The sequence below is a fragment of the Hypanus sabinus genome, chromosome 3, assembly GCF_030144855.1.
Source record: "Hypanus sabinus isolate sHypSab1 chromosome 3, sHypSab1.hap1, whole genome shotgun sequence".
NCBI classification, from domain to species: domain Eukaryota; kingdom Metazoa; phylum Chordata; class Chondrichthyes; order Myliobatiformes; family Dasyatidae; genus Hypanus; species Hypanus sabinus.
Genome location: NC_082708.1, coordinates 173,925,591 through 173,940,110, shown reverse-complemented (window position 1 = coordinate 173,940,110; position 14,520 = coordinate 173,925,591). Strand labels below are relative to the sequence as shown.

Here is a 14,520-nt window from a genome sequence, read left to right as displayed (position 1 = left end):
ACTCAGCTGGGTAGCTATTTCTCAGAATGACGACAAAATTGCATCCTGTTGGGGGAGGGGACAAAATTTCAAACATCCTTGCCAGAGAATTCTTTCTATTTTTGGCTATATATTTCAAGATCATGATTGATACCTTGGTCAAGACATTAAGTCAATCAGTCCCCCATGCTTCAGGTTTAGTATTCTTTAAATATAAAACTTTGTACCCTGGTCTTTTGACATTCTTGTCATAAAATCGAAAAGTAGGAATCTCTGCTGATGATAGATTGGTGTTCAATCTGAAAGTTGTCTCACAGGTAGATAGGGTAGTTAAGAAAGCTTATGGAATGTTAGCTTTCATAAGTCAGGGGATAAGAGTTTAAGAGTCATGTGGTAATGATGAAGCTCTATAAAACTCTGGTTAGGCCACACTTGGAGTACTGTGTCCAGTTCTGGTTGCCTCACTACAGGAAGGTTGTGGAAGCATTGGAAAGGGTACAGAGGAGATTTACCAGGATGCTGCCTGGTTTGGTGAGTATGCATTATGATCAGAGATTAAGGGAACTAGGGCTCTACTCTCTGGAGAGAAGGAGGATGAGAGGAGACATGATAGAGGTGTACAAGATATTAAGAGGAATAGACAGAGTGGACAGCCAGCGCCTCTTCCCCAGGACACCACTGCTCAATACAAGAGAAAATGGCTTTAAGGTAAGGGGTAGAAAGTTCAAGGAGGATATTAGAGGAAGCCTTTTTACTCAGAGAGTGGTCGGTGCATGGAATGCACCGCCTGAGTCAGTAGTGGAGGCAGATACACTAGCGAACTTTAAGAGTCTACTAGACAGGTATATGGAGGAATTTAAGGTGGGGGGTTATATGGGAGGCAGGGTTTAAAGGTCAGCACAACATTGTGGGCTGAAGGGCCTGTACTGTGTTGTATTGTTCTATGTTTAAATTCATTTTCTTTTCTTAGGATAACATAACAGTCCATGTCCACATTCAGTACAAATAGACCATTTTGACTATTTGCAACAGCTGTGTCTAACTATTCAATACCATTACATCTCCAAGTCCCTGACCATCAACATTCTGAGAAGCAAGTCACAACTTGTCATAAATTTATCTGAGCCAAAGCACATATTTTTGACCGTAAGACCATTAGGCATAGGAGCAGAATTAGGCTATTTGGCCCATTGAGTCTGCTCCACCACTTAATCATGGCTGATCCATTTCTCCCCCTCCTCACTCATCCCTGCTCCTCAGCCTTTGATGCTGTGGCCAATCAAGAACCTATCAATCTCTGTCTTAAATACACACAATGTCATGGCCTCCAGCACTGTGTGTGGTAACAAATTCCACACATTCACCACCTTCTGGCTAAAGAAATTTCTCCGCATCTCTGCTTTAAATGGATACCCCTGTATCCTGAGGCTGTGCCCTCTTGTCCTAGATTCCCCCATGATGGGAAACATTCTTTCCACATCACTCTGTCTACGCCTTTCAACATTCAAAAGGTTTCAATGAGATCCCCCCCTCATCCTTCTAAATTCCAGTGAGTACAAACCCATGTCTGTATTGTGTCTACAGAGGCTGAATATTCTGCAGTGGGTGACTCACCCCTTGATTCTTCAGTGTTTTTCTAAGGTGGAGTAAATATCTTTCATTTGCATAGCTGAGTGCAGTTTCAATGGGACAAAAGAAACTCAACAGGACAGAGCAATCCTAATGAAGGGTCTCAACTCAAAATGTTGAATGTTTTCCCCCTCCACAGATGTTACCTGACTTGCTGAGTTCTTCTGCATTTTGCGTATTGCTCAAGATTTCCAGCATTGATATTAAGCTCTGAGACCCTGGTCAGTAAGACAACGTAAAGAATCAGCGGGCTTACCCTTATCATCAGTACTGCTTTCCTGATGTCACGTACTCCATCATAAACTAAGCGCGAAGCATCTATAAACTCATTTTCCTCGAAGGCTTGTGGGGGATTTGCACTCAGAGCTTCAATCGCCACTTCCACTTGTTCAGCAAAACGAGGCATGACTGCATAGGCAAGAGGAAGGAAACATACAACAAATAAAACATTAGAGATTTTCTTTAACCAAACTTCCATTAAGCCTTAAGGCCTGAGCGCTCTTTTAAAAGTGTACCCAGGCATGTCTTATTGACACAGAATGTATTGCAGATTGAAATCTGATTAATTCTGCAGACACTATGTTAAGTGGGTATAAAATTACCTTAGCATTACAGGCTAAAGAGAAAGTGAAAAGCAGATAGTAGTGCTGACTACTCAAATCTTTGCTTCAGAAATAAGGCATGTCACGGAATAACAAATCATCCTTTGTGTTACTAGTCATCAATGTATTATTATCAAATCTACTACATTAAACTGTAACATAATTTAAGTAAAGTGTTAATTTATTCTCGCTGCTGTGTTTACAATGAATTATACAAAACAGTGTGCTCTGGATTCACATAATTTCATTTGATTTATAGTATCGATTTAACATTTACTGGTGATACTATTCTTACTCCTCTGTCAAATAAATTCGACAAATTTTCTAGAAGTTTGTTTTATCTATACATCAGAAATGGTCCCAATCATTTGGACTTTCCTAACTTCATCATAGTCCAACACTCTCACTCTTACCCTTCATCAAAATTTGATTGGGTATTGGTGGGAATTGCACAATATTGTTAGAAATGCAATATTTTGTATAAGCCCAGGAGTCAATGGGCTGCACAAACAAAATGCTGGACGAATTGAGCAGGTCAGACAGCATCTATGAAAAGGAAGAAAGAGTCAGGACTGGAAAGGAAGGGGGATGAAGCCAGAATAAGTAGGTTGGAGATGGGGGGATGGCAGGAATATGAGTACAAGCTGGAAGGTGATATATGAAGCCAGGTGATGGGGAGGGGGAAGACAGGTGGGTGAGGGAGGGGTGATTAAGAGAGAGGCTGGGAGGTTACAGATGGAAAAGGTAAAGGGCTGAAGAAGGAAACGGATAGGAGAGGAGAGTGGACAATGGGAGAAAGGGAAGGAAGAGGAGTACCAGTGGGACATGATATACAGATAAGGAGAAGAGAAGAGGTAAGAAGGGAGCCAGATGAGGAATGGAAAAAGAGAGAAAGAAATTCAGCTCTACTTAAGATCCCATGATTTATAGAGCAGCAAGAATCTCTCCACAGTGCTGACAACCTGCTCAAAATCAAAGAAAAAAGATGATGAATTGGTCATTTATCAGTGAAATCTTGTTATGTCCTGAGCAGTTGGCAAAATAATCTATTGTATGTGCAGCTGTGACTTAATGAAGCACGACGCTTATGCCATGCTGCTGCTCTATCAAGCTAGTTCTTCGAATTCTATCCATTATATGAGCTGCCGTTGACACTGCTGAATCAGGATAAATTGAAATAAAATTATTTAATTGTGAGGAAAGTCAGTAAAAACAATCCAATATTTGATTGACTGAAATATCAAAGGCACACTTCACTTGGATGTATTCTGGTGGTGAATATGGTTTTAGAGGACCGAGGGCATTGTTCCATCAATTTACCACTCTTCTGGACACATATAATATGTATCTGTGTGATTTAAAGTGTCTCCAAGAGATCAGAACCCAAAACTGTCGAAGTAATAACTAAACAGATCCCCAAACCAAGTCCCTACTTCTATTGCTGATGGACTCAGTCTATTAAACGCCATTCATTACTTATCAACATAAAGTGGTATAAATCACAATTTTTCCTTAAAATAGCTGCAAAAACATTCAACAAATTCAAAACAGGGATAGTGTTTGTAAAATGCAACATCACTGTATATTATTAGCAGAGCTGCAAACATCCTTTTAGAACTGCTTATAATGTTCAAGGATTACCCACCATATTATTGCATGAAGAACACAGAAGGCTTTTAGTTGCCAGCGCAAAAAAAAACAAAGGTGACGAAGAAACATTTCGGATCTTGGCCCTGTAAATTGGGACGCATCAGGAGCTCATTCAGACACATTCTAAATGTGTACAGCACACATTCAAACCATGGGATTTGGCACAGCTCTATCCATATATTCAAGGTCTTGTTCAAGTGCAAATCCATCAAAGTCATGATATGTGAAAGTGTTAATGATTCAGAGAATCACACACTGGATATCATGCTGAATGTCCATGTGCAGTTATCAGTGACTGGTTGAAGTACAAATTCATCTCTGGTACCTTTTTTTATTTATTTATGTGGTGAGCAGATATAATGGGAAAGTCAACAAATATTTCCCATCTTTAAGTACTCTTGAACTGAAAAAATTCAGAGGTCACTGAAATAGGCAATTGCTCTGGATGTGAAGCTGTGTGTAGGTCAGACTGGTTAAGTATGACAAATTTCCTTCCCTAAAGGGAATTAATAAATAAAATGACTGTGAATACGTTCTGCAGAAGGGCTTCAAAAGTTCACGAAGGAAGCTTATCACTGTCTTCTCAAGGGCAATTATGGTGGGTAATAAACATAAGACTTACAAGTGCAGCCCAACTCTGAAAAATGAATAAACTAAAACTGGAAAACCCTCTAACTAACAAGAAGCAGAGATGGCCAGAACTTAGAACCTAGGATCTCCCAGATTAGGTGACTTCAAACTAAGGGGGAATAGATTTTGAGAGATGAAGGACAGATGGAATAAAGAGTAACTTTTTTCACACAAGAGGGTATAGGGTACAGGCTGCCAGAATCACTAAGTGAATCAGGTAGAATAGTATAATTTAACAAGCACTCTGATAGGTACATAGAGGAGAGGGTCTTAGAGCGATATAGGCCAAATACAAGACTTAGGAACTAGCTGGGTAGACAACATGGTTGGCATGAGGTTGTTGGGCAAAGGAGCCTGTATCTATAACTAACACTGAAGGCAATTAAAATTGAGGATATCCGCAAGTTCAAAATTGTACAAGCACACGTATCTGAAGAGTTGCCAAAACAGAAATAAAGTCATTAACATGACAGCACGACACCAAGCCCTTCAACCCATTACGTTCTTCCCAAACTTTAATCTGCCTAGTTCCATCAACCTGCACCCCACCCATCTATGTCCCTATCCAAATGTTTCTTAAATGTTGAAATTGAACCAGCATTCACCACTTTGGTTGGCAGCTCATCACAGTCTCACCACACTGAATGAAGAGATCCCCCCTCACATTCCCCTTAAACATGTCAAATTTCACCCCTAACTCATGATCTGTAATTCTAGTCTTACCCAACCTCAGTGGAAAAAGCTTGCTTGCATTTACCCTATCTTATGTCCAATTCAGAGCTCAGAAAAATAAAGGGCTATGCTTAACCCTAGGTAATTTCTAAAGTAAGTACATGTTCGGCACAGCATCGTGGCCAAAGGACCTGTATTGTGCTGTAGGTTCTCTATGTTCTATGTTTCTAAAAAACAGTGAGCTAGTGTCCAAGGGTTCAATGTCCAATTAGGATTCGGATGGCAGAGGGGAAGAAGCTGTTCCTGAATCGCTGAGTGTGTGCCTTCAGGCTTCTGTACCTCTACCTGCTCTACCTGATGGTAACAGTGAGAAAAGGGCATGCCCTGGGTGCTGGAGGTCCTTAATAATGGACACTGCCTTTCTGAGACACTGCTCCCTGAAGATGCCCTGAGTATTTGGTAGGCTAGTACCCAAGATGGAGCTGACTAGATTTATGATGCTCTGCAACTTCTTTTGGTCCTGTGCGTAGCTCCCCCATACCAGACATTGATGTAGTCTGTCAAAGTACTCTCCATGGTACATTTATAGAAGTTTTTGAGTGTATTTGTTGACATGCCAAATCTCTTCAAACTCTTAATGAAGTCTTGCCTTCTTTATAACTGCATCAATATGTTGGGACCAGGTTAGATCCTCAGAGATCTTGAATAGAGGATTGGTTATTCAATACAAACCAGATGGGATAAATGGGTGTTTCTGTGGTTGGTAATCAGTGGTGAGTGGAGTGCCACAGATATTAGTGATGAGTCTGCAACAGTTCACAATGTATATTTGGAAGAGGGGATGATGACACAAAATTGAGTAAAAAAGTAAACTGTGCAGAGGATGTGGAATATCTGCAGAGATATAGATAGTTTAAGTGAATGGGCAAGGATCTGACAGATGGAGTACATTGTTGTTAAATGCGAAGTCATCCAATTTGGAAGGAAAAATAGAAAATCAGATTGTTAGTTAAATGGTGGAAGGTTGTAGCACACTGTTGTGCAGAGGAACTTGGGAATGCTTGTGTATGAGTCACAAAAGGTTGTTTTGCAGGTGCAACAGATTATCAAGAAGGGAAATGGATCTGGCATTCATTGCTAGAGGGATTGAATTTAAGAACAAGAAGGTTATGCTGTAGTTGTACAGAACACTTTGTGAGGACGCTCTGGTCTTCTTGCTTGAGGAAAGATATACTGGCCTTGGAGGTGGTACCAGGGGCTTCACCAAGTTGATTTTGGAGATGAGGATGTTAACCACTGAAAAGAGATGGAGTTGCTTGGGACTATACTCACTGGAATTCAGAAGACTGAGAAGGGATCTTATAAAACCATACAAAATTATGAAAGGGATAGATGTGATAGTGGCAGGAGAGTTGTTTCCAGGTGTGATTAAAGCTAGGGGAACATAGCCTCAAGATTAGGGTAGTAGATTTCAGACAGTGATAAGGAGACCGAAAGTAGTGAATCTGTGAAATTTTCTGCCCAAGGAAACAGTAGAGGCTGCCTGATTAAGGAACAGTTTAATGGTGGAGTGGGCATACTCCTGCTCCTTTTTTATGTTATGTTCCTATTCAGCCTAACTGTTAATGTCAGTTTACATCATCTGATTAGGCTCTTGATGTGAATCATTTTTAATATATGCATTTGTAATGATGATCTTACAGTATTCAAAATTGCTTAGTGCAAAATTAAACGCACCTACATCGAAGTTAAACCTAGATGATGTTAACCACAAGTTAATTCATTATATAAAAAAATGTGGGAGCATTTACACTTTCTGCAAAATCAATTGTTAATTTTAACTCTGACTTTAATTGATTTGTGAAACCATGGCGATTAAGGGATATGAGGTAAAGATGGATATGGGAGGTTAGTTCACAGATTACGTCCGGTCTTACTGAATGCAGAACAGGCTGTAGGGATAAATGAACTGTTCCTGTTTCTAATACTACATTTTGTGTGAGTTATTTTTGTACTATGATTAGAGCATTTGGCAACTGTATATTGATTCAGGTGAAATTATTGCGTAAAGAATCAAGCTGGGTGATTCAAAACACAAAAGACTGAAAATGCTGGAAGCTGGATGCTGAAGTTGACACTGGCACATCATTCAGGTGAAAGGTGTACAAAATTAGTCCTCTTTTAGTTTTCTTTTCTTAGTGCAGATACATAGTATTCTGCTCTTATGTGTTATCATCTTATATTAAAGGCATCAACGATTACAGAGTGAAGGGGGTTGAATGGGGTTGAGAGGGATAATAAATTATCCACGATGGAATGGCGAGCAGACTTGATGGGCTCAATAGCCTAATTCTGCTCCATGTCTTATGGTCTTATTGAAGGTATTTTGACCAGTGTCCACAGCTGAATACACACAGAAGAATGTGAAACCAGCATTACCTCAGGAGAGTTTTAATTCACTGATCCTGACATTAACATTGCAAATCTACTGTAGGGAAATGGCCACTCTTTAGATTGACCGCTGTTAATGCTTTTCATTCAAAGATGGAGAATTAACTTGAATATTCAAATATACTGAGTGAGTTTGAAATGTAATACCACACAACTTGTTTGTAGCCCACTGCAACTTCTGATCCCGGTTACAGAATAAGCAAGATATTAAATGGTATGGCATTTAGCTAAATTTTAAGATGGCTCCATTAACTTGAAGATGCAGCCATTGCAAGGGGTTGCTGCATGAAAATTGGATATTGCTTAAGACAGAATCGTGGTATTATAAAATTCATAGAAATGTACAGCACAGACACAGGCCCTTCTGGCCAACTTGCCCATGTTGTTTATGATGCCTATGTATGCTATTCCCATCTGCCCTCATTACAGCCATATCACCCTTTGCCCTTACTACCTAAGTACCTGCCTCAATGTCGTTTGGTCATTGAAATACAGAAATATAATAATCTCACCAATTCTAAAGCCTTTCACCACTGAAGGATTTTTGAATATAAGATGTGCATATCCAAGGATAGGTTGTAGGTTTAGGTTTTTATTTTGGGACTTTTTCTCATTAGCCATCCCTTGAGTAATGCTAGTTCAATGGGTGGTCTAGGAATGTTGGTTTTAATGCCAATGGACAAATGAGCTCAAAACTCTCATACCTTTTTATGATACAATATAGATATCTGTCATCATCCTTGCCTCTAGGCATATTACTCCATGTTCTCATAAACTTACAGGCTGTTTGTCTAATTGCTCTAACCCTCAGCCATAGAATGACCAAGTTGAACCAGTTGAACCTGAGCACAGTTAGTGAATGACAATGTAAACAACAATTGGAGGACAAACTTGAACATAAACATAATAGAAGTTAAAATTAGAAACAATGTACAAAATTCTGTTTGCAGTGATTAAAACAAGAAGCAATGAAAGCTAATTGACCATAAATCTCAATTTTAATTCTTTGCACATGCGAACGCTTGGTGTTTGTCAGTTTCTATCTTGAAAATATGCAAATTCATCCTCTGTGGGAATTTGAAATGCATTTGGTTGTCCCACAGAATGATAGCTTCTGGAACAGATGCATCTTTTTTAAATTGTACAATATACTTGACAGTGGAAGAATTTAGGAAGGTGATAACAAGCCTTATACCAAGGCTTTCATGCAGATTGGATTTCCTGACAAGAGGAAAGTAATCAGATGCCAAGAATTACAATAAAAAGTGGATTAAATTGAGTTAATGATGAGAATTTATCAAGGATAAGACAGAAATTTACTCTTTTTGTAATTGTTGAGGTGAAAGTTGATTGAGAGGGATAAAACATTATTGTAATTCATCTCAGAAGGTGTCCTGCCATCAGGTAGCGAACAAGACAGCCATGCTGCTGTAAATGAGCTGGATAAGCTCAAATCTCAGGAAATAAAGCTTTTTTATTCTGATGACAGGAATATTTTTTTTATTCTATCTATGTTCAATTCAACTTTCTTTGTGCTTCACCAGCTGCTTAGCATCTTTAGCCAGAGGGTGGCGTAGCTATGGAATTTATTGCCACAGACAGCAGTGGAGGCCAAGTCATTGGGTATATTTAAGATGGAGGTTGATGGGTCCTTGATTACCCAGGGCATCAAAGATTACAGGGAGAAGGCAGGAGAATGGGATTGAGAGAGATAATAAATCAGCCATGAAGGAATTGTGATGCAGGCTTGCTGGGCTGAAGGACCTAATTCTGCTCCTATATCCTGTGGTATTATGAGTAGTATGGTAGAATACTGGTTAGCAAAATGCTTCATAGTCTCAGTGACCCGGTTCAAGTCCTGCTGTTGTCTGTAAGGAGTTTGGATGTTCTCTCCATGACTGCATGTGTTTCCTCCGGGTGTTTCAGTTTCCACCCATAGTCCAAAGACATACCAGTTGGAGGTTAATTGGTCATTGTAAATCAGCCCGTGGCTAGGCTAGGGTTAAATTGGGGGTTGCTGGGCTGCGCGTCTGGAAAGGCCTATTTTGCACTGTATCTCAATCTATCAATAAACAAAATAAACGAGCTGAGAGGTGGGCTGCTTTAAGTATCAGGTAGTGGTGAAATTTACAGGTCTTAACATAAAGCTTAGAGGAATTAACTATTTCAGAGAGAGGCATGGTGAAATGAATGAACTCCCTCTGTACTGTGGGAACGGAAAATCCCCAAATCATAGGCTAAGGTTGATAGATGTTTGGGCATTAAAGGGCAAAAGACATGTGGAGATCTGGCAAGAAAGTGGATTTATGTTTCATTATCTGCCGTGATCTTACTGAAAGATAGAGCAGGTTCAACTGGCTACATGACCTACTTCTGGCTCTCCATTGTAAGTGCAAATCATCTGGCCAAAAAAGGTAAAAATGAATGATGTCATTGTCATGAGATAAAGAAGAGGTTCTGTTTTATGTATCTAGCTATGTCTGCCAAACTTTATAAGACAATTGATTTCAATTGACCACAGGGGAAGAATTTCCTTCAAGATATATATATTCAAGGTTCAACACGTCATTCGATGTACCTGCTCAAAAGACTTGAAATATCAGTGACCTAGTTCTGAGCAATACCTTTGTGATGTGCCAGCAGATTTCCCCTTGCATTAATTATGCATAGCTGGAATCTGGAGCACCGTTGCGGAGACTAAGCTACGCTTGATTTTAAGGGCAACTCTCAGGCAGTTCCCGAGAGGGACCAGTGAACTGAGAATGAGAGTTTTTGACATCTTTTTAAGAGCTATTGAAGGAAAAGAGCACATCGCTGCTAGGACATTGGCGAAGAATGTCTTGGGTACTGGAACAAAGTGTGAAGAGAAAATGAACCAGAAATCAGGTGCACGTTAAATAAGCTCAAGTCAGATATAGAAAGGAGAGTCAGGGAGTTTATCGAGACTGCATGAGAAGGGTGGGCCAGGAATGGCTGACGAAAAGCAAAAATTTGAAGTAAAATTCAGGTCAACATACAAGAATAGTTAAATTGAATTATTTTTATCATGTGCATAGTCAGAGGCTTTTTCCCAGGGATGAAATGGTTGCCACAAGAGGACACAGGTTTAAGGTGCTGGGGAGTAGGTACAGAGGAGATGTCAGAGGTAAGGTTTTTACTCAGAGAGTGGTGAGTGCGTGGAATGAGCAGTCAGCAACGGTAGTGCGATAGGGTCTTTTAAGAGGCTTTTATATAGCTACTTGGAGCTTAGTAAAATAGAGGGCTATAGGAAAGCCTAATAATTTCTGAGGTAGGGACATGTTCTGCACAGCTTTGTGGGGCGAAGGGCCGGTATTGTGCTGTAGGTTTTCTATGTTACATAAGTTTAGATTCAAAACAATAAGAAAACACAACTTACCTTAAATATACTGCCAAAGAAGCCAAAACAGCTATCTGAATGATACAGTTTCAATCGACATAAAATGTATCCAAAAGTTAACTCCCTTTTCATATTCCTGCCATAAATTTAAGGGCAGCAAAAATTTTAGTGCTCATGTTTGTCTTTAAGGAACACCCAAAGCCTTACGAACCATTACAACCACGTCTGACAATGAATCAGTCTTAAAATTCTCATCTAAGTTCAACTTTCTGAAGCTATACAATCCATCAGACATGGAAAACATATAAAATTTCAGAGCTTAAAACAGAAATGCTGGAAGAACCCATCCAGTCTATGGAATGAGAGCATTCCTAGCAGAAATATTTCAGTATCTTGTGGTGTTGCAGAGAAAGAGTGTCGTAAAGAAAGCTTTTGACAACATTGGACTTCAGTTGGGATGATATGTTGAAGTTGTATAAGACATTGGTGAGGTCTAATGTGGAGCATTTCTGGATACCTACCCACTGGAAAGATGCCAGTAAGATTGAAAGAGTACAAAGAAAAAATTCAAGGATGTTACCAGGACTTGAGGACCTGATTTATAGGAAAAGGTTGAATAAGTTAAGACTATTCCCTTGAATTTGTAGTAGAATGAGGGAAGATTTAATAGCAGTATTCAAAATTATGAGCGATATGGATCGAGGAAAAAGAAGACAGCTTTACAGAGCAGGCACTGAGTAGAGGGAGTCAGAGTAGGAGGGCTTTGATTCAATGGGGCTTCAGCGATAACAGGTTGAGGCAAGGTAAGTTACTTGTGAAGGATAGGAATGGAAGTATGTCTGTGAGGCCGGTGTTCTGTACTGGATGTCAGATGTGGGATGTCCGGGGGATTCTTTGCCTCCCGAACAGCCGCATCTGTGCAAGGTGCATTGAGCTGCAGCTCCTTAGGAACTGAGTTAAGGAAGTGGAGATGGAGCTCAATGACCTTTGTCTGGTCAGAGAAAGTGAGGAAGTGATAGAGAAGCGCTACAGGCAAGAAGTCACACCAGGGCTGTGGGAGACAAATAAATGGGTAAAGGCCAGGAGAGGGAAGGGCAAGAATCAGATACTAGTGAGTACCCCAGTGGCTGTCCCCCTGAACAATAAGTACTCCTGTTTGAGTACTGTTGGGGAGGGGAACCTACCTGGGGGAAGCAACAGTGGCCGTGCCTCTGGCAGAGTCTAGCCCTGTGGCTCAGAAGGGTAGGAAAAGGAAGAGGATGGCAGCAATGATAAGGGACTCTATAGTGAAGGGGTCAGACAGGCGATTCTATGGATGCAGGAAAGAAACATGGATGGTAGTTTGTCTCCCAGGTGCCAGGGTCTGGGATGTTTCTGATCATGTCCAAGATATCCTGAAGTGGGAAGGTGAACAGCCAGAGATCTTGGTACATATTGGTACCAACGACATAGGTAGGAAAAGGGAGGAGGTCCTGAAAGCAGATTACAGAGAGTTAGGAAGGAAGTTGAGAAACAGGACTTCAAAGGTTGTAATTTCGGGATTACTGCCTGTGCCACACAACAGTGAGTACAGGAATACAGTGAGGTAGAGGATAAATGTGTGGCTCAGGGATTGGAGCAGGAGGCAGGGATTCAGATTTCTGGATCATTGGGACCTCATTTGGGGCAGGTGTGAACTGTAGAAAAAGAATGGGTTGCACTTGAATCTGAGGGGGACCAATATCCTGGCAGGGAGGATTGTTAAGAACATTGGGGAGAGTTTAAACTAGAGTTGCTGGGGTGTGGGAACCGAACTGAAGAGATGAAGGAAGGGGTGGTTGGCACACAAATTGAGAAAGCTTGTTGACAATGTGAGAGGGAGGATAGGCAGGTGATAGAGAAGAAATGCGTTCAGATTGTTGGTTTGAGATGTGTCTATTTTAATGTTATGAACAAAGTGGATGAGCTTAGAGTACTTGGAGCTATGATAGAATGTAGAACATAGAAAACCTACAGCACAATACAAGCTCTTCGGCCCACAATGCTGTGCTGAACATGTACTTACCTTAGAAATTACCTATGGATACCCATAGCCCTTTGTTTTTCTAAGCTCCATGTACCTATCCAGGAGACTCTTAAAAGACCCGATTGTATCTGTCTCCACCACAGTTGCTAGCAGCCCATTCCATGCACTCACCACTCTTGGTGTAAAAAACTTACCCCTGACAGCCCTTCTGTATCTACTTCCAAGCACGTTAAAACTGTCTCCTCTCCTATTAGCCATTTCAGCCCTGGGGAAAAAGCCTCAGACTATCCACATGATCAATGCCTCTCATCACCTTATACACCTCTATCAGGTCACCTCTCATCCTCTGTCGCTCCACAGGAGAAAAGGCTAAGTTCACTCAACCTATTCTCATAAGGCATGCTTGCCAACCCAAGCAGCATCCTTGTAAATCTCCTCTACAGCCTTTCTATGGTTTCCACATCCTTCCTATAGAGAGGTGACCAGAACTGAGCACCGTACTCCAAGTGGCCAGGGTCCTATATAGCTCCAACATTACCTCTCGGCTCTTGAACAATCCAAGGCTGATGAAGGCCAATACACCATATGCCTTCTTAACCACACAGTTAACCTGCACAGCAGCTTTGAGTGTCCCAAGATCCCTCTGATTTTACCATTAATACTATATTCTGCCATTATATTTCACCTACCAAAATGAACCACCTCACACTTATCTAGGTTGAACTCCATCTGCCACTTCTCAGCCCAATTTTGCATCCTATCAATGTCCCGCTGTAACGTCTGACAGTCCTCCACACTATCCACAACATCCCCAACCTTTGTGTCATCAGGAAATTTATTAACCCATCCCTCCACTTCCTTATCCAGGTCATTTATAAAAATCATGAAGAGTAGAGGTCCCAGAACAGATCCCTGAGGCACACCACTGGTCACCAACCTCCATGCAGAATATGACCTGTCTATAACCACACTTTGCCTTCTGCGGGCAAGCCAGTTCTGGATCCAGAGAACTATGTCCCCTTGGATCCCATGCCTCCTTACTTTCTCATAAGTCTTGTATGGCGTACCTTATCAAATGCCTTGCTGAAATCCATATACACTACATCTACTGCTCTACCTTCATCAATATGTTTAGTCACATCCTCAAAAAATTCAATCAGGCTCATAAGGCACAACCTGCCCCTGACAAAGCCATGCTGACTATTCCTAATCAGATTAGTGAGGTGACCAGAACTGAGCACAGTTCTTCAAGTGGGCTCTGACCAGAGTTCTATATAGTTGTAACATTGCCTCTCGGCTCTTGAATTCAATCCCACGGTTGATGAAGGCCAATGCACCATATGCTTTCTTAACCATATAGTCAATCTGCGGAGCAGCTTTGAGCGTCCTATGGACTCTGACCCCAAGATCCCTCTGATCCTCCACACTGCCAAGAGTCTTACCATTAATACTATATTATATTCTGCCATCATAGTATTTCTGTTTATATACAGTATTTCTCTTTTTTGAATGTTTTTTAATCTATTCAATATGCGTATATGGTA

At 40.8% G+C, this 14,520-nt stretch overlaps 1 protein-coding gene across 3 annotated transcripts in view; it reads right to left on the bottom strand.

The window, feature by feature from the left end:
* Nucleotides 1-14,520, bottom strand: part of ctnna2 (catenin (cadherin-associated protein), alpha 2) — a 1,188,004-nt gene that overhangs the window by 239,583 nt on the left and 933,901 nt on the right. For all 3 annotated transcript variants that reach the window (XM_059963425.1, XM_059963426.1, XM_059963427.1), the window contains one exon: nt 1,865-2,016. In XM_059963425.1, the coding sequence (XP_059819408.1) occupies nt 1,865-2,016 (152 nt within the window). The remainder of the gene's footprint in view (nt 1-1,864; nt 2,017-14,520) is intronic.